Source organism: Acanthochromis polyacanthus, chromosome 8 (genome assembly GCF_021347895.1).
Source record: "Acanthochromis polyacanthus isolate Apoly-LR-REF ecotype Palm Island chromosome 8, KAUST_Apoly_ChrSc, whole genome shotgun sequence".
Taxonomy (NCBI): domain Eukaryota; kingdom Metazoa; phylum Chordata; class Actinopteri; family Pomacentridae; genus Acanthochromis; species Acanthochromis polyacanthus.
The window spans coordinates 33322636-33342937 of record NC_067120.1 but is presented as its reverse complement, the minus strand read 5'-3'; the positions used below and the strand labels follow the sequence as shown (position 1 = coordinate 33342937).

General features: G+C 38.1%; 1 protein-coding gene across 3 annotated transcripts in view; it reads left to right on the top strand.

Annotated features, from left to right (window-relative positions):
• The window catches only part of cpne2 (copine II), a 78368-nt gene that overhangs the window by 1829 nt on the left and 56237 nt on the right, over positions 1-20302 (top strand). For all 3 annotated transcript variants that reach the window (XM_022205588.2, XM_022205586.2, XM_022205587.2), the window contains 5 exons: positions 1360-1557; positions 15128-15307; positions 16236-16310; positions 17141-17212; positions 20128-20211. In XM_022205588.2, coding sequence (XP_022061280.1) covers positions 1384-1557; positions 15128-15307; positions 16236-16310; positions 17141-17212; positions 20128-20211 — 585 coding nt within the window. In that variant the 5' untranslated portion in view covers positions 1360-1383. The remainder of the gene's footprint in view (positions 1-1359; positions 1558-15127; positions 15308-16235; positions 16311-17140; positions 17213-20127; positions 20212-20302) is intronic.

The following is a 20302-nucleotide window of genomic DNA, read 5'->3' as shown; positions in this document are numbered from 1 at the left end:
ATTGTAGATGTTTTGGTGCAGTTTGTCATTATTCAAGAGTTTGATTCTGCAAACATCACATTTATTTTGGCCATTTTAAGCTTTAATTATAGATTGTGAGCAATTCATGCAACTGAGCTGTGTTTTCACATGTCTGCGTTAAGCTTCAAAATCAGTATTTGCAATAATGCATTTAGCATTAATGTGTCAGAAATATTACAGTTACATATTTTCTCAATGTAGCTCAGCCCTAGTTTGCATTGTGTTATCATTTTATGTCATCTATCAATATGTTAGTCACTTAATTAGCAATTATCTAGAAGCAAAAATGTCAAATATTTGCTGTATGTCATGCATTTCTTTGTTTAACTTAACGGTAAATGATAAAATTTGAGATTTTTTGAGTGTTGATTGATATTTTAAATTACATTTCTGTCTATTTTTTTTTTCATTTTATTCCCAGAACAATCGAGAAAATAGTCAGAATAATTAATCAGTCAGAAGATATTTTCTTGGAAAGCAAATTACTCAATAAATATCTATATTTTATGCTATAAAAACTTGAGGCAAATCAGGGATGGAAAAGCAGAAATTGTTACAAAATTGTGATGATTTCAGATGGAATAAAAAAATCCAAAATTGTTGAAAAAATTTGCCCTGATGACTTTCATAGTGACCAAAATGATCACTTTAAATGTCATCGTGTCTGCAACTAACAGTCCAAAACCCGGAGAGATTCAACTCACAAAGAAATATTCTCATGTTTGAGGAGCTTAGTGCACGCAATCTTTGCCCTTTTTCCACTACTTTTGTCTGAAATAATCAGTCATAATAATAGTTACTGATTATTCTTCTCTTGTTCAACTAATTAGCTAGTTGTTTAAGCTGTGTTATACAGAAAATAATTTGTGTAGAAACATTAACTTGTTCTTAAACCATTTTTTCTGCTGAATTTTTGGATTTGAGTGAAACGTTTTCACAGAATGCATCTCTTAACTTCAATCTGGTGGCATCATCAGATCATACGATTAATTTAAAGTATCTGCAAAACTGGCAGCATTCCTGTTAGCCTCAGATCTGCTTTGTTTTTAGTTGTAATCCACAAATATTAGCATGCTAACTCACAGAGCTAAAATGAATATTGTACCTTGCATAGCATGTTGATATTAGCATGAAGCTCAAGCACACGACTTTGCAAAATACAGAGCAGATGTTCATTCCTATATAAAACTAAAATCTATATTTATTTTGATGTTTTTTTTTTCTCCAGCTGTTACAAAGATCTAACTAAACTGTTGAAATGGTCGATGAATGGCGGTGTGTGTTTGTGTACAAAACTCAAGTCCATTCCACTTACTCCTCCATGTTTCCTCCCCTCAGGCTGATCAGCTGTGACCTCAGATCATGGCCTACACTTTAGGCTCGGCTCCGGACGGCCAGGCTCGTGTCGGGCCTCAGCACTGCGTCACCCGGGTGGAGCTGTCCGTCACCGCCACCAACCTGCTGGACCGAGATGTAGCCTCCAAGTCGGACCCCTTCTGCGTCCTCTTCCATGAAGTGGACGGAAACTTTGTGGAGGTACGGTGGGGGGTGGAGGGAAACACTCATGCGAGGTGGATGAGAGACGCTGGAGGCATGTTTTGTTTTGGTGAAACAGGTGGAAGATGGTGGAGAATCAGTGAAGAATGAAATGGCAGACTGAGGAGTGGAGTTGATATATTAGGATCACCAGCAGTCGAATCCATTTGCGGTGCTTCTCCACGCTCTGTGTTTTGACTGCAGGGAGGTGGAGGGAAGAGGATAAAAGGGAAATATAAAAGATTGAAATTTGAATAAGTGTTAGAAGTGCTTTCAAGGTTACATCCAGCATATTTGCTCTCTGAGCAAAGCACAAACACCAGAGGAGTTCAGTAGCTTTGTTATGCAGGCAGCAGCCTATAGGTTGTGAGCCAGATCCAAACTCATGACGTCTCGACCATCTGGCATCAGCCACGGCATGCTGAGCCCAACAGAAAAATTCCTGAGCTTTATTCCAGTGTTATGAAGACTGTAGACCTGGTTAAAGGCTCTGTTAGAGGCGCTGACCTCCACAAGGGGATCTGTTGTTTCTACTGATGGCGTTATCGCGCTGAGCCCCAGACATTTTTTGTTTGTTTTATTCACTGTGGACTAATTTTTGATCTCAAAATAAACTCTTACACCCCTGTGGACTGGAAACAAAACAAGCATGACTAGAAGGAGACAAAACTCAGAAATGTCTTTTGTACAGTATGAAATAGTTACAATGCCCATTTCTTTGGTTATTTGACAAAAATTGTGGAACAAAGTTGAATCAACATGTCCAATATTTGTTCTCAGATGCTACACATCCAGGAAAAAGACCTCTCTATACTACAGATAATTTACTCTCTACATTTTTACGACCTCTATAAACTCATACATCTACTATAGATCTCACTATTCTGAATAAACCTTGTTTTTCTCCAGATTCCACAGTCCAAAAGCATGCTCAGGTTAATTGGTGATTACAGATTGTCTATAGATGTGAATGTGAGTGTGTTTGTCTCTATGTGTTGTCCCGTAATAAACTGGCCCCAAGTCAGCTGGGATAGACTCCAGCCCCCCACGACCATAATTTGGATTAAGTGATGTACAGATAATGGATGGATGCATGGATCTTCCAACAATGTGCTGCTCCGTTTTCCATTTTTGAGCCAAGCTGGTTTATTTTATAGATCCAGTGTATTTTATTTGGCTTGCAGCCTTTCTGATTTATTTCCATGCTTATCTCTCATCGGCTCTGTGGAAACACTGCCTGCAGTTCAGCCAAATAGTCAAACAGTGAATTTTTCTCTCGAGCTGAGACAGTCATGGTGGTGCCAATTAATGCGGATTTTTATTTATTTATTTATTTTTACAGATTCTGGTAAAACTGGTTTATTTTTGGTAAATTTCTCAACTAGACATCTAGAATAAAGTGATTTCATGTACAAATATCACAAGTTTAAGCTAATATTTGGTTAATTGTCTTGACGGAGCTGCGCGTTAGACGTGATTAGTTCAAGGGTTGTCGGAAAGTTGCAAGTCTGACAATTTTCTCTGTTTTAATGGGTTAAAATAATGAAATTGAAAACCCTGAAGAAGCTGGTATTAGTAAAGAGATTGGACATTTAACCCTTTGATGTGCAACATGGGTCAAAAGATACCCATATTCCACTGAATATGCATCACTTTTGACTCATCTTGTACATCAAAGGGTTACAGAGGTTTAATATACATAGTTTGTACCATGAAACACACATTCTGTACAAAATGTGCCTTGAGGACCTTGTGCTTATATTTGCATTTTGGCACAATAAGTTGAGGGGGAAAAAGAGATTTATGGGGAAATAGATGAAGAGCGTGATTGTTTTTGCTTTCAAATTGTAAATAATGTCAGTTTTCACTGTGTTTGATGACTGATGTGTTTTCTTTTTTTACTTCACATAAAATCTCCATAGTCTTGTCAGGAAAAGAAGTTCTTTACACTGACAGTAGCGATGGTTCAGTTACCTCCAATGATGGACTTTGGCTGATGGAATCCTTGTTTTCTTGGTTTAAGATGCTTCAGAAATGCCCAGTTGTAATTAAAACTTGGAATCAGAAGTCAGAAAATGGTAATTACAGTAATTTAATGGAACAGAGGCAGCCAATCAAACTGCACAGCTCCGGTAAAGGCTCACAGGTGATTTGAATGATTTACTCTGATTGGTCGTCCTGGTTGGACTGTGTGTGAATGAGCAGGTAGGGCTTAGTTAGTTTTGTTGTACCTGTTGCTCCAGAGCAGAACAAATTAGACATTTTATCATTTTTATTGGTTCGTAGCATCCAGCAGCATCAAATAATTCACTCAGAACAGAGGTGATCACATCTGAACGGGTGTGTGGAGGCTTTAGGGTTTATAGACACTCTTTTTGTGATTGGTTCCTTCAGACATGAAGAAAAGTGAACACCTACAATAAAGTATTATGCTGTGGTTCAGAATCTACTAATGAGCTGCTAACTGGGACCTCTCTGCTTAGAGGTACTTGATTATACAGGATTTAAAACAAACTTTGCAGTAAAATCAGTTCATTCAAGTGGAAAAGCTGCTTACGGAGACAAAACTAATCTGCACATTTGTTAGATGTGGATTTAAACTTTAGTGGACTTGTAGATTGCCGTATTTGCCCCAGTTGTCTTGGCAGTTCTGAACTTTGAGAGGACAGAAAACTGAAATGTCCAAAATAGTGAAGGCTTTTTGCCACTATAAGTACTTCTCCAAATTATGAATCAAGACTTTTCCATAAGCTGTGCAGACTCGTTCTTCCATTAGCGATTAGCTCGTTAGCTCCGAGAGCTTTAATTTCCCACACACTGATCAAAATGGTTTGCAGCGGTGAACAAAATGCCCAGAGGAAATGAATAAAACAGTAGAGAGAAAATAGAAAGTAGCTGCAAAGCCTGTCAGCCAGCAGGGGGCGACTCCTCTGGTTGCTAAAATAAATCTTACTGTTTAGAAGTCTGAGGAAAAGTCTCTACTTCCCACTTGATCTGCTATCTCTGTGAACATTTTCCTCACTAAATTATGGTCTCATTTGTTAGTTTCAAGTCCCCTTTAATACAACTTGATGTTTTTTTTCCAATGAATTAAGGTCCCATTTAGAATAAAATAGATGAAGAGTGGTACACTGACAAGTTGTTGCATTTCTGAGCCTCCTTCAACAATGCGGGCAGATTCCAATTTGTTTTCCAATTGCTTTCATACTTTAGTGATGAATCTGAGAAACATTAAGGAATTTAGCGTTGAAAAGTGGTCAAAAATTTCCTGTCAGAGGAAGTGGAATATTATGCAAAACACCTAGAAGAAGCTATTTCTGCTAAAGGCAGAAACTCTAGCTTCTGAGGCCAAAGGTGTACTTGCTTTTTCCATAATAGAATATTACATCTGTTGATATTTTGGCTCAATAAATGATTAAAAACGCTAATTTTCCATGTTTTGTTCATTAAGTACCTCAACTTTTACCTATAGCTGCTGTTTGAAAGAGCCACTTACTTTTACAAACATGTCAATACACCAACAATTTCCAGAAGAACCATTTCAAAAGCAGCTGTTTCATTTGAAAACCTTCACACTAATCCACTCCCGCCAACCCGCTCAGCTCAAAACAAACTGCACAGAAGAGTGGTTAAAATTTTCAGCAAACCAATGTCAGAGGTGGTGGACAGTCATGTATAACATCTATAAAAAACTAATTTAGTTAAAAATGGCAACACTAGCTGCTACAGGAGGGAAAAGTAGCTTCTGAAGCCCAAGATGTAGTGACTTTTCCACAGCATAATATTACAGCTGTTGGTATTTTGGCTCAATTAGTGGTTCAAAAATCAATTTTTCCAAGTGCTGTTAACTCAGTATATCAACTTTTACCAGTAGGTGCTGTTTAAAAGACCGTTAAATATTTACTTTTGCAAATGTGTCCAAAAAGACACCAACAGTTTCCGGAAGAACTCTTTTAGAAACCACTATTTCCATTGGAAAAACCTCACAGAAATCCTTTCCAGCCACCTGCTTGGCTCCAAACAAATTGTACTAGAGTGGTTAGAAATTTCATGTCAGAGGAGGTGGACAATCATGCAAAACATCACAAATAGATTCAGATAATGGGAGAAGCTCTAGCTTCTGAGGCCAAAAGTGTAGTTATTTTAACCACAGTAGAATATTACATCTGTTGATATTTAGGCTCAATAAATGATTCAAAAAGCTAACTGTCCTTGTGGTGTCAGTTAACTTCTTCTCCTTTTATCTGTAGCTACTGTTTGAAAAAGGATCAAATATCTGCTTTTTTTACTCCGCTAAAGAACGCTGCGGAGTTACGTCACGATCTGTGCATGTTTGTCCTTCCGTCTGTTAATCTGTCTGTTGGCAACATTACTCAAATATGAAAGAACAGATTTGGATAAAATTTTCAGGGAACGTCAGAAATGACACAAGGATCAAGTGATTAGATTTTGGCAGTGATGCAGCTTATAGTCTGGATCCACGGATTTGTTAAAGATTTCTGTATCATTGTGAGATAGCAGCACGGTGTCACTGTAACCATGACAACAAGCGAACACCACGTCAGCTGTCTGACGATCACATGATTGTGATCCTACTGCAGATCCAACGCCGCAGGCTAATCGGGACTTATCAGTCAGAAATCATACAACAGCAGTCTTGGTGGAGTACTGCGCTCTCTGCATGCTTTATGTGAATAAAAACAGCATAAATATGCCCATTTTATCAAACTGTTGTAGTTCTCGTCAACTTTAAGTGCAGTAAAGTGCGGCTTTGCGGCATCTATAGTTCAGTTGGTTGACAGTATGTGTAGTTGTCTGCTTTGAGCCCTGAGGAATGCAGGTAATTGGCAATAGAAACCTGTAGATTTCATCCATGGAGCCTTTCAGTGCATCAGTCAGCAGGTCCACTGAGCATGACGTGAACCTTTTCATGTTGTGCACTAAGTCAAAGATGAACAAATGATGAAGTTGTTGTGTGTGTGTGTTTGTGTGTGTTTGTGTAGGCTGCAGCAGCTTCAAGGTTTTTCTGCAACGAACAGCTGGTCAACAGGCCAACTGGCTTTGTGTGTGTGTATGTGTGTGCGTGCATGCGTGTGTTTGCATGTCAGTGTGTGTGTGTGTTTGCGTGTCAGTATGTGTGTGTGTGTGTGTGTGTGTGTAGGCGACCGCCTCGGGTTGTAGCTCGCTGCCGGTCAGCAGGGCATGTGGCTCCGATGTGAAATTGCCAACAGTTACCATGGCAACGAGGAGGGAAACAAAAGCCTAGCGCTCCTGGAGTGAGGGAACGACAGAGGAGGCGAAATGAGGCCCGAACCTTTTCTCGGATATTATCCACATCTCACTTTCTCACTTTTCTCTGATCCCCTCCTGCCTGCTTCAGTTTCCGCCTTCCCTCCTCTTTTCTGCGATTCTAATTTGTGCAGCCGGCCGTTTTTATCCCCTCCTCTATCTCTTTCTGTGTCTCAGTTTCTGTCTATCTTCGTCTGTCTTGTGAGACGGAGGTGTGAGAAGCAGCTGGGTCCATCGATGGAGGGGGGATAAGAGTGAAAAAGAGTGTGAGAGTGAGGAGGTGTGATGGAGGGAGATGAGAAGAGGGTGAGGATGAGGGGGAAATCAGAAGTCAAAGAGGAGAAACAAGAGGAAGAGGCGACAGAACAAGAGGAGGGTGGAGGAAAGTGAATGAAGAAAGTATCATAGCAGCCAAAATCTGGCATCGGGGAGGCTTCGATCTGTGCACAGAAATGTAAATGAGCCAACTAGCGGGGCTATTTTCTAAATCCAAACTCCACAAATCCTAATGCTAATCTCAACAGCGCTATGAACTGCAGATACAAGCGAGAACTCACATGCAGGGAGGTTTAAAATCACGTATTTAGCAGTCTTCTACTGGAAAGTAACGTTATTTGGATCTACTTTTAGCATTTCTGCCTAATGAAGCTCATTTCAGTTAAGTCAGATGATGTCCTGAGTTTGTCATCTTGTACCGTTTTTGGTTTAGAGATTAAAAAAATAAATGAACCACGAGAGAGGACAAAATGCTCCTTTCAGCAAGTATCTGGGTCACAATTTTGGGAACTGTGTCAAGATTGTTTGTTTGTTTACCAAATTTGCTGATATGTCATAATCACAGTTTTCAAAAACTATCAAATATTAATATCAGCATTGACCTGAAAGTCCAGTATAAACAAATGCCAACTTAAATGGATCTCTGGAGCATTAAAGCACTTTTTTTTTAATATAAAAACAGCAACAACAAAAAAAAATACTATGAGGTGTGAAAAACCCAGTAGAAATTGTAGACTTTGTCATTGTACCACTGTCCAAAAGAAAGTGCAAAATCATTCAAAAACTAAAAAAAAATAAGGTGCTGAAACTGTTTATATTTACACTAAAGATGCTAATTGTTGACTTTTTACAAAAAAAGATGCAAAAAAGTCTAAATGCAGTGTAAAAACAGAGCTAATAATGAGCATAAATATAAAATTGGCATTTGATAGTCGTTTTCAAGATTTAAACATGAAAATTGCACCTTTAAATCCATAAAATTGGGACAAGGGTACCAGATTAAGTGCCAAAGTGTAGAACCTACTTACTGTAGTGACATTCTCTTTGCTATAAGTGTGTGGAGTTTAAACATCGAAAGATTTCTGTAAGATGTTGAGGGAAAAAAAAGCTGTGAATACCATACTCTTCAAAAAGATCTCCAAGTTATTTGAAACCAGTCGTTTCACTGTAAGGCAACATCTACTAGTACCATAGATCTTAAATAACCCCCAGCTTGTCCAAGACCTCGTCATTTCATACAAAAAGAAGCCTCCAAGAACCTATAAAGTTCATCACAGAATCTGCAGGTAACTTAGCAACTGCTGCATCTACGACCGATGAGAGAATGTTCAAACCAAACTTCTATTTGTCTGTGAACATGCAGGCAAAGATCAGACCCTTTGGAAGAACGTGCTCTGAGCAGATGAGTCAAAGATTGAGTTGTTTGGCCAAAGTAATGACCCAAAAACAGCTTTTTCAGGAGAACCTCACACCTACTGTGAATCATGGTGATAGAAATGTTCTGGTTGCTTCCCTGCTTTAGGAGCTGGGCCGCTTGCAGATTCAACTATGAAATCTGCATCAGAAGAAAGAAATGTGAGGCCTTATGTCTGAAGGTTGAAGTTAAACTGATAATAGACCTTTCAAAATGGATAAAAATCATCAGCAGATGAACAAATCCACCACGGCACGGCTCAAAAAGAAGAAATGGAGACCGAGAACCCTAAAACATCTGGAAAGTGGTCAAAATTTTCAGTAGCTCAGTGTCAGAAGTTGACAATCATGTAAAACACCTACAAGAAGTTATTTCTGCATAAGAGAGCAACTCCAGCTTCTGAGGCCCAAAGTGTAGTTACTTTTTCCATTGAAGAATCGAACATTTGGCTCAATAAAGGATTCAGAAAAACTCCTTTGGTTGCAAAAAAGAAACCAATTGCATAGAAGTCTTTGAGCAAATGAGATTTCTCACTTGATTTGTTACCTCACTAAACATTTTTCTGAAGAGCTTACAGTCTTAACTTGTAGTTTTAAGTCTCCTTTCATACAGTTTGATGTACATTTTGTGAATAAAGGTGTTCTTTAGAGTAAAACAGATGAAGAGGACGAATACATTGAAATGTTGTTGTGTTTTCTGAGCCTCTTTCAAACTATGCCTGCAGATTCTAGTTTAATTCCAATGGATTCATACTTTTGTGATGACTCTGGAAAATCTGGGAATTTTGCATGGAAGAGTGGTTAATAATTTCATCCCAGAAGAGGTGGAATTTCATGGTAATCACTTACAAGAAGTTAGTTATGCTAAAAGAGACAAAACTAGCTTCTGAGGCCGAAGGTGTAGCTACTTTTTCCACAGTAGAATCTAACATCTGGCTCAATAAATGATCTGGAAGAGCTCATTTTGCTCGTAGTGTCATTTAGGTACATGACTTTTAATCTGTAGGTGCTATCTGAAAGATGATACAGTATTTGTTTTTTCAAATATTTTAACAGAAGCCACAAGCAATTTCCAGAAGAACCGTTTTTAGAAGCAGCTGTTTCCAGTAGAAAACGCTTACTCAAACCCACAACGCGCTAAAAGGCAGATATTTCCCTCCGGTGTTGGTGGTAAACAAACCGGAGCTAAAAAGGAACAAGACTATTGGAATTGAGCCATCAGCTGCACACAGACTGGACTCCAAAGTGTTGCTCTGAATCTGTTAAACGTGTAAATAAGCAGCTGTTGTGAAATTTTCATGGCCCATAAAACATATAATTTGTGTGCAAAGCTGAAGCGTAGAAGCACCTGCAGACCGACGGCGTCCTGCTTGTTTTTGTGCTGCAGGTTTGTCCAACTGATTGCTTTTTTTCCTCTGATGTTTGGAGTCTTTGAAACCTCTCGGGTTCGTCTCATTGATTCGGCCTCGTAGCGCCGAGCTCTGGTGTCTCTGTGTTTTCCTGAACACCACAAAGAACACAGAAACTCCACTCATTTTATTCACACTGCTCATTAACAGGCTTTTTTTTTTAAATCCCAAGAGCACGTTCAGCTCTTACACACACACACGTTTACCGTAGATAGAGAAATCCTTTTAGCAGTTAAAAATAAGCTGCAGGACTAAAAAAAAATCACATCCAGGCCTCTTCGCTCATGTTCTCTTTAGACAGTTTTAGTTTTGAGCACTTTCAGGGTGCAATTTGGGTAAGGTAGTCCTAAATAACTGCCAGAACTAGGGGTCGACCGATATGTTTTTTGTTTCGTTCAGGGCTGATGCCAGTTATTAGTCATCAAAGATAACTTTGGATATTTGGAGCTGATATACATTGGCAGTGAAAGTGAAAATGTTGGTGTTGAAATCTAGAAAAGCACACGCTTCAACACAATATGTTACGTTTTTGTGTATTTGATTTTTAAAAAATGCAACATTCATTGTTTACTCATCGGTTATTCATGACCAAGATATTTGTTAGTTCTGTTGCTTGGACTGAATCAGAGTCAAATTAGTGCATTTTAACATTAATTTTATAAGAAGTTGATTTAAAAAATAATAATTCCCATCATAAGTAAATGCAGAGTATTCAACCAGGTCCGTAATCGGTTCACTTTGGGTCAAATAACAGCTAGAAGTTGGCCAATTTATTTTTGTTTTTTTTGAAAACCTTGATACCAATCAAGCATAACTTTGGATATCTGGAACTAATAGATGTTTGCATAAAAAGTGAAAGTCTTGGTTTTGAAATGTAGAAAAATGCAAACTCTAACACAAAACGTCTGAAACAGCATTTTATATTTCTGTTTTTTGTGTGTTCTTCAGTGTTACTCATGACTTACAACCAAGTTATTAGGGAGCCAAACTAGTGCATTTTTAAGTTAATTTGATTATATGGTAAATATTACTACAGATTCTGTTGAAAAAGCTGAATATCGAATGCAACAATCAGCGAGGGTTGATAATCACTCAGGGGATGTTTTAGGACTGATCCCAAATGTTAGTAATCAACTTTGGATATTTAGAACTGATAAACATTTGCAGTAAAAAATGAAAATCTTGGCATCAGAATGTTTTTTGAAGTGCCTTTTTAAATTCCTGTTTTTCACACAACAGAGGAGAAACAAGAGGAAGAGATTCACAATACAATGTTACTCATGACATGTAACCAAGTTTAAAATCATTTCATGGGAAATCTGTTTCAAAATAATGATGCTAATTAGAAGAAAAATGCACATTTATAAGATCCGATAGTCAGCTATGTCAGTTATTGATCAACTCCTAATAAAAATGACATACTTCTTTATATGTGCTTTTGTTAAGCAGTTTTAGTTTTAAATCAAGTCCATGAGTGGAGAAAGAGCTTTCCAGTCAACACCAGTGCTTTAGATTTTAACTCCTTGAACTCGTTTATAATTAGTTCTTTTTTTGAGAAATATGCAGCTCTAGGTTTGTCCATGTTTGCATTTTGGGTGTAACTAGATTCAGAAGTCCTGGTTGACTTATTGAATTGACTACAGATTTGGGTTTAGTGAAGCCAGATAACGAGAAGATAACTGGGATGTGTTGAGCTAGCCTCATAGCAGAGGCTCCTGACAGCCCTAAATTAGTCCTAAAACAACAAACACTGGACAATATTGTGCTCAGAGCAGATGTGGCAAAAAACAGGGTGCTACTTATCACAACCTTAAACCAATTGTGTTGTTGCATCCGGTTTGTGCACCTTAACGGAAGGTCACGGAACACATTTATTTGTCTGTTTTGTTGCATATCTGATAGTAAACATGGACGGATTTAAAGAAAAGAGCTGCAAATATTCAAATCCACAGAGACACAAATACAATTGTGCACTTCAACTGCAGGTTACTGCCGTGTCAAACTGCTGCATCTTGAAAAATCGTAGCATTACAGGCAACAATCTGGTCTTTCAGTATAAATGTGCTCCGGACAGATGAATCACAAACAGATTTGCCACAGTGAGAGAAAACAGGTTTGGTTGATCTGAAATACAATGACATAAAGTGTAAAGTGTCGTGTTGGATGCCTGTGAATCAGTAGATGTAATTCAGTTCCAGGGTGTTCACGTTTCACGGCTGCCATCTCCATTATTGTCATCGCAAAGAGCCTCTGAAGTGCCTTTTATATCCGCTGCAGCCGACGACCGGCCTCAGCTAACGGTGCATTAACGTACTACGTTTCCCGGCTGAGTCAGGATGCAGAGTAGCGGCATTAGTCATCCCACCTCCTGGTTCACCAGAGTCAGAGCAAAGAGCGCCACCCTCCCACTCATTCTGTCTGTCTGGGGCCCCGAGAACACAACTGGAAAACACAAATGACTGAAATGTGAAGGGACGCTCGCTTGGGTGAAGAATTATCAGGCATCTCTGCAACTTTACTGATCCTTTTGGCCTTTTGTAGCTTTGCGGTTTGGTTTGAGGCCACGTTTGACCTTTTAAATTTGCAGGTCGTCGCTGCTTTTAGCGAGAGGACTCGCGTATTTTTAGCCACTTTAGCCTCACGGTTGTAGGAATGGCAGGTCAGTAAAACACCACAGTATTTCAGGAACTCATCATAAAGATCATCAAGTAATTTTGCACAGATATTCGTGGGTCCCACAGGATGAATCAGGTGAAATCTTCTGCTTATCCAACAGGTTTGTGACTTGCAAAACTAATGGCATTCCCATTAGCTTCAGCTAAGCGTTCAGTGCCTATACGGTACACGTCATTCTGCTTTAAATCAGAAACATAAGCACGTAAATACTTGACTGGCTGTTTATTGCCGTGATTGGACACCATATTGATACAGAACAGACATTTGTCCTGTAAACTCAGAGAAATTAACTAATTTTGTGTTTTAGTTTGAGGCCATGGTAAATGGTAAATGGTAAATGGTCTGTATTTATATAGCGCTTTACTATACCTGCAAGGTATCCAAAGCGCTTTACATGATAGGTCACATTCACCCATTCACACACACATTCACACACTGATGGCAGGAGCTGCCATGCAAGGCGCTAACCATGACCCATCAGGAGCAATTAGGGGTTAGGTGTCTTGCTCAGGGACACCTCGACATGAGCACGGCTTGGTTGCAAGACGGCCGCTCTACCCCCTGAGCCATGCCGCCCCAACATGTTTAACCTTTTAATCTTGCAGGTCATTGCTGTTTTTAACAAAAAAAAAATCACATATTTTTAGCCACTTTAGCAACATGAATGTAGAGACGGCAGGTCAGTAAAACACTACAATATCTGAGTAACTAGTAAATGGATTAACAACATCAAATTTTTTAGCCTATCCAACAGGTTTCTGACTTGAAAAACTAATGGTTTTCCCATTAGTTTCAGCTAAACAATCAGTGCTAAACTAGCTGCTGTTTTTTGCAGTGATTGGACACCGTGTTGCTGTAGGACAGAACATCTGACCAGAGAGCTTGTTGAAATTAAATAATTTTGTAGCTTTTTGGTTTGTTTTAAAGCTGAAATGCATATGAATCACACACAATAATTAGTTAATGCAATAGGCGAAATGTGTGTTTTTATATCACAATTCAGCATCTTTTGTGGACAGTAACAGTAATATAATATTCTTTTTTTTGTACAGGGTTATAACACAGCTTTCATTGTGCAGTCTTATGTAAAATTTTTGGAAATAGATAAGGGCTTAATTTAAAAAGAGTAAGAATATTATTACAAAGATAAAGAAATCTAATTAGAAAAAAAACGTAACTAAAATGAACACTAATATTCCAAGTTTATATTGTTCCAATAAATATTTGCCAAATATTGCCAGTATTTTGATTTGTTCTTAGTATAAATTGGTCTTCAGCTTACTGTGTAAAGTTCTGCAAGATGCTTTAAGTTCTGAATTAGTGCTATATAAATAAAATAAAATAAAATTGAACTTAAAATTCGGTCACAGTTTCTTTAGAATGTAATTTAAATTTACATTGTTTTCATGGTTTATAATGAATCATTCCTGCCGTTTTTGCTCGAATTAAACCAGCAACTGCAGGGAAATTACATCTTTTTTCAGTTAAAATGTTCTTTTTAACTCAACAACTTTGCACAGCATTGATGTTCACTTTAATCCATTTGGTTCAGCCTAACAGAGAAATTACTCAGTGTTCTGTTGCCAAACTCTCAGGCGTCCAACACCTTTTTTTCTGAAGGCCTTAGAGAGCTTCTTAGATCTTGGAACGATGACAGCAAACACTTGAACAGCAAAAAGAGAAACAGACCTGAGACATTTGATGTTTGAATAAGATAGGTTCAACCCTTTTCACACTTTAAGGAGCTTCTACTCTTTGGCGCTAATGGATGTGAAGATGCTGGAATGTGGCTGACCAGCTTTTTTATTAGTTTAAAATATGTAAAGGACAACAGAATTCCAACTTAACGTGTCATTTGTTTGAGATCATCACCTTGATTGGGACCATCATTGGGGCCATGTTAGCATGTCAGTGCTGGATTGTGCCCAAATCACAGCTGTAGACGCTGGTGTCTCTTCAGCCGAGGTGGAAATTAAATTAATTTGTGTACAAATGAGTAAAAACACAGCTGCTTGCCAATTGGTAGAACCATTGAGGCGACTTTGAAAGTGTTAGAAGCAGGTGAACAGCTACATTATGGTGATGTGCTGCTTACAAATATGAATCATGATTTATTACCATTTTGTACCTTTGGCAGTGCTATTATTGGCACATAAACAGCAGTGTAATGGAATGCAGCGCAAAATTAATGGATTAATTAAATCTTTTGTGGTTCATTGGTCTTGTCCTTCATTAATGGTGATGAGATGGAGAAGTCAGAACTCACTGAGGGGTGAAGGTTTTAACGTCCAGACAGAAAATATGCTCATACCTCAAGAAATAAGCTTCAAATACTGACATGATGAAGCTGTTTTCTTCTATTTACCGTCTAAAGATGACATGGAAACACAACCACTTTAATAGAAACCTGTCAAACCTGTCTAATTTCTATCCATGTGTCAATGACAACGGTTTAAATTCTGCCTGTGCTTGAGTGTTTGTCTCGACTTGTGTTTATTTTCTTTTAGCTCGGACGCACTGAAACAGCTGTGAACAACCTGAACCCGGTGTTCGGGGTGAAGTTTCAGGTCGACTACCACTTTGAGGAAATCCAGAAACTTCGCTTTGCTATGTTTGATGAGGACAAATGTGCCACGCAGCTCTACGAACACGACTTCCTGGGAGAGTTTATCTGCACGCTGGGAGTGGTACTGAAGGATTTCTGTTCATCAGTTTGAATTATAGTCTTTGTTAAATAAGATGGCATGTGTCTTTTAACCCTCTGAACCCCGATTTCAACAATGTCTGGGCATTTTTGTTGTTTGTTTGTTTTTCTCCTTTGACATTTTGCTCACTGTGGGCTCATTTTTCACTGCAATATGAAGTCCTGAACGTCTATGAAAACAGAACAAACATGACTAGAAGTAGAGAGAAGTTGAAAATGTCTTCTGTGCAGAATGACACAGTTAGGATGCCATAAATCATAAAAAAAACAACAAACAAACATGGAATTTTTCCGATTCCTTCATTTTACAAAAGTAGAAAAAAAATGGAAGCAACACGTACAGCATTTTTTACAGATTTTCTTACTAAGACTGGAAAGATATTGGTGATTCTTTGTGCGATGGATATTTTAATACATAATTTTGAATTTGTTTCCATATCTGTTTTTACTCTGCTTCGTGCAAACACTGCCTGCCGTTCAACCCAAAAAAATTCCCCAAATTTTTCTCACGACTGAGTCACTAATGGCTTCCCAGTGGCACCAAGAAATGCTTTTTTTTTTGTTATTTTTTTTTACAGCATTTGGTTCATGCCAATGGTTTGTTTTTGGAAAAAATTTAAATGATAAAATATCACGATGTTAAACTTAGGTCTGGTTAAGTTTTGCGATGGAAAAAGGCGCTCATATGAGTAGTTCGGGGACTGTTTTCTACAGTTTCTGGCTCTGAGAAATGGTGTAATTTGGGTGAGAAACGATAGCGTTCTTTTGTGGCTCAGAAGGTTAAGGGAAGGAGTTAGCGTAAACCATCACCATAAAGTTTATACCAATGCTTTTTATTTCTGAGTTTTGTCTCATTCATTCCTAAAGTAAATGATTTCTGTCTTGTTCATCTCTCTTTATTTGTCCACTAGATTGTGTCCAATAAGAAGCTTCACAGACCGTTGATTTTAGCCAATGGGAAGCCAGCAGGCAAAGGATCCATTACGGTAAGAATCACTTCTTAAAAGGAACTTTCTGTGTCTTTAACTTTCTTTTTACACAAATACATACTGGGCCATATGATCAAAAGTTGCTGGTCATGTTGCTGTTGTACTGTAGTAAAATATTATCAAACTGGTCTATTATTGTGGGTGGCATTTTCCCAGTTATCGGCATTGGTATTTGCATTGACTGATTATTGATCAATTAAATGCTCTACTTCAGGTCTGATGCAGCCTCCTCTCTCTGTCTGTCGTCACACTGTGGTCTCACAAATGTCTCTCAAGCAGCAAACACTGAACAAGGAAATTAGATTCTCTCACAGTGGCTAAGGCTATGCTAACAGCTAGCAGCTAAATCAGAAGGCAACAACAGATTAACCTTAAAAAGAGTCTAGATAACAGTAATTAATAATGCTTTAAGATCTGGACCTTAGTGGGTGATAAAAGTGATAAAAGGGTAAAATATTAAGAAAATAGGGAAGAACTGCAGAAAACAAACTGATCAATCTCAGTGGATCCCATGTAAATGGAGGAGAGCATTCAAATTTAATAACTCCTATTTCTATTTTGCATATTTAGTTATCATCACCCCTATTAATGAAGAAGCCTAGTTCTAAATGGCAGGTTCTCTGCTATCACATACTATTAAAACATTACATTTAATGAATATCGGTTCCAAATATCGGTTATTGACCCTGAAAAACTCATATCAGTCGATCCCTAGTTGCAGTTGCTGATCATGTGGACACTGAGGCTGCTGCTGTTTCTGTCGCTGATCATAAATGATAGTCATTGTTGATGTTTCTGCTGCAGCTAATGTTGTAATGCTTTTTTAGATAACAGCACAGGAGCTGTCTGACAACAGAATCATCACTTTGACCCTGAGTGGGCGTAAACTGGATAAGAAGGTAGGCAGTTAGACCCACACACACACACACACACACACACTCAGGATGCAAATCCAAACACACAGAGTGCATTCGAGGCATGCATACTACTTTAGGACGTGCAAACAAAGCCCACACGTTTACAGTAAATGTTCTCATACTCATCACCTCATTCTGCCAACCAATGGGCCGTCAGGTAGCTGGAAATAAAAGCTCCAGGATCTTTATTTTTACAGCAGTTTATTTTCAGTCTTTGATATTTACTGGAAACACTCTGCTAGCTCCATCAGTCAGTTTGTCAAGCTTCTTTATCAATGCTTCATTTAATATATCCAGCTTGGTTTGGAGCACTGAGCAGCATTCACACAATAATAATGTGTGATTAATTTGAACACATCCACCTTGGGAACACTGTCTTATACACACACAATTTAAATTAGAGCTGCAGCAAATAATCCTTTAGTTATTAGCTGTTAAATTATCAACAACTATTTTGACAACATTGGAAGTTTGAGCAATTTTTTTAAATATCAAAAGTGTCTAATTCCAGCGTCTTTAATGGGAATATTTCCTGGTTTCTCTCCTGCTCTGTGACAGTAACTAGATATCTTGTGGACAAAACAAAACATTTTAGGATGTGATCTTGGGCTTTGAGAAACACTGATAGACACTTCCAACTATTTTCTGATATTTTATAAACCAAACAACTCTTGAGTGAATCCAGAAAATGATCAACAGATTAACCCAGCAGCTTACAGAGGCATTTCTAAAACAAACAAACAAACAAAAAAACCCAAATCACTAAAAATAACATCATTAGTTAGAACCAGAAACTGTTAAAGCAGAAAGAATTGTTGTATTTTTATAACTTTCATGTGTGACTTACTGTTCTGTCACAAATGTAGGCTAAGCTGGAAATAATCAAAATCACTCTACATGTTATTTTTAAATTCACCAAAATAAACCATGTGCAGTAACCAGATTCTGTTAAAAATGAAAAATTCTGCCCCACTCAGCAAAACACAGAAACCATTAGTGACTCGGCTGCAAACAACAATTATGTGGTCAAATTTCAGCTGACCTGGGTTGAACTGCAGGCAGTGTTTACTGAATATAAGAGGCAATGTTTACTTTCCAGTATTTCTAACACCCAAATGTTGTGCATGCCAGTTCCAGGTTTCACTCCAGGAAGATTCTACAGTATTGATGGATTCTAGAATATGAATTTCTAGAATGATTCTAGAATGTTGATGGATTCTGGAATGTTGTTTTGTTCTAGAATGTTGATGGATTCTGAAACGTTGATGGATTCTAGAATGTTGTTTTGTTCTAGAATGTTGATGGATCCTGGAATGTCGATGGATTCTGGAACATTGATGGATTCTGGAATGTTGTTTTGTTCTAGAACGTTGATGGATTCTGGAATGTTGATGGATTCTGGAATGTTGTTTTGTTCTAGAACGTTGATGGATTCTGGAACATTGATGGATTCTGGAATGTTGTTTTGTTCTAGAACGTTGATGGATTCTGGAACATTGATGGATTCTGGAATGTTGTTTTGTTCTAGAATGTTGATGGATTCTGAAACGTTGATGGATTCTAGAATGTTGTTTTGTTCTAGAATGTTGATGGATTCTGAAACGTTGATGGATTCTAGAATGTTGTTTTGTTCTAGAATGTTGATGGATCCTGGAATGTCGATGGATTCTGGAACATTGATGGATTCTGGAATGTTGTTTTGTTCTAGAACGTTGATGGATTCTGGAATGTTGATGGATTCTGGAATGTTGTTTTGTTCTAGAACGTTGATGGATTCTGGAACATTGATGGATTCTGGAATGTTGTTTTGTTCTAGAACGTTGATGGATTCTGGAACATTGATGGATTCTGGAATGTTGTTTTGTTCTAGAATGTTGATGGATTCTGAAACGTTGATGGATTCTGGAATGTTGTTTTGTTCTAGAATGTTGATGGATTCTGAAACGTTGATGGATTCTAGAACGTTGTTTTGTTCTAAAACGTTGATGGATTCTGGAATGTTGATGGATTCTGGAATGTTGTTTTGTTCTAGAATGTTGATGGATCCTGGAATGTTGATGGATTCTGGAATGTTGATGGATTCTGGAATGTTGTTTTGTTCTAGAATGTTGATGGATCCTGGAATGTTGATGGATTCTGGAATGTTGTTTTGTTCTAGAATGTTGATGGATTCTGGAACATTGATGGATTCTGGAATGTTGTTTTGTTCTAGAATGTTGATGGATTCTGGAATGTTGTTGGAACCTGGAATGTTGTTTTGTTCTAGAATATTGATGGATTCTGGAACATTGTCTTCAGCCAAGAATTCCAGAATGTTGATGGAAATCCTCAAAGAAATTCAGCTTTAGTTTTTGTAATTAATTATACGATTCGCTGCATTGTAACTGTCAAACTGCATAAAAGACAGTTTTGAGTTCTTTCTGCTTCTATTCCTGGTTGTTCTGTTTCCATAGAGGGTCAAAGGGTTCATCGAGAAAGACAATAAGTGAAAGTTGCTTCCTTATTTTAAATGAGAGTCACTGTGAGTCAGTACCTCGATTTTACCAGTGTTTTTATTGGTGAGAGCTGTTAAAATATTGCTCACAACTGGGCTTGCTCATGCTGTTTTATCAGTTTTTTATTGATTTGATTATCTGACTGTGCGCACTGCTGCACTCTTTCCAAATAAACAGAAAAGAACATTAAAATGTATTGAATTTAAAGTGACCAGAGAAGCAGGAGAATGACAGAAAATCAGAAACATCACAGCTTGAAATGTGATTTCAGGTTAAACCACCAGGGCACACAAAGAGCAGCAGCACCAGGTTCAGGTTCTGCTAACTCTGTGGCGGTCAAGTTGTGATACATGAAGATATAACACGAACTTTCTTCCCACAAATGATCTGTGCTCTGTGCAGGACTTCTTTGGTAAGTCGGACCCCTACCTGGAGTTTCACAAACAAGGAGAAGATGGTAAATGGATGCTGGTGCACAGGACAGAGGTGAGTCACTGGAGGGGATTTACACACATGGACAAAATTGTTGGTACCCCTCAGTTAAAGAAGGAAAAAACCACAATTCTCACTGAAATCA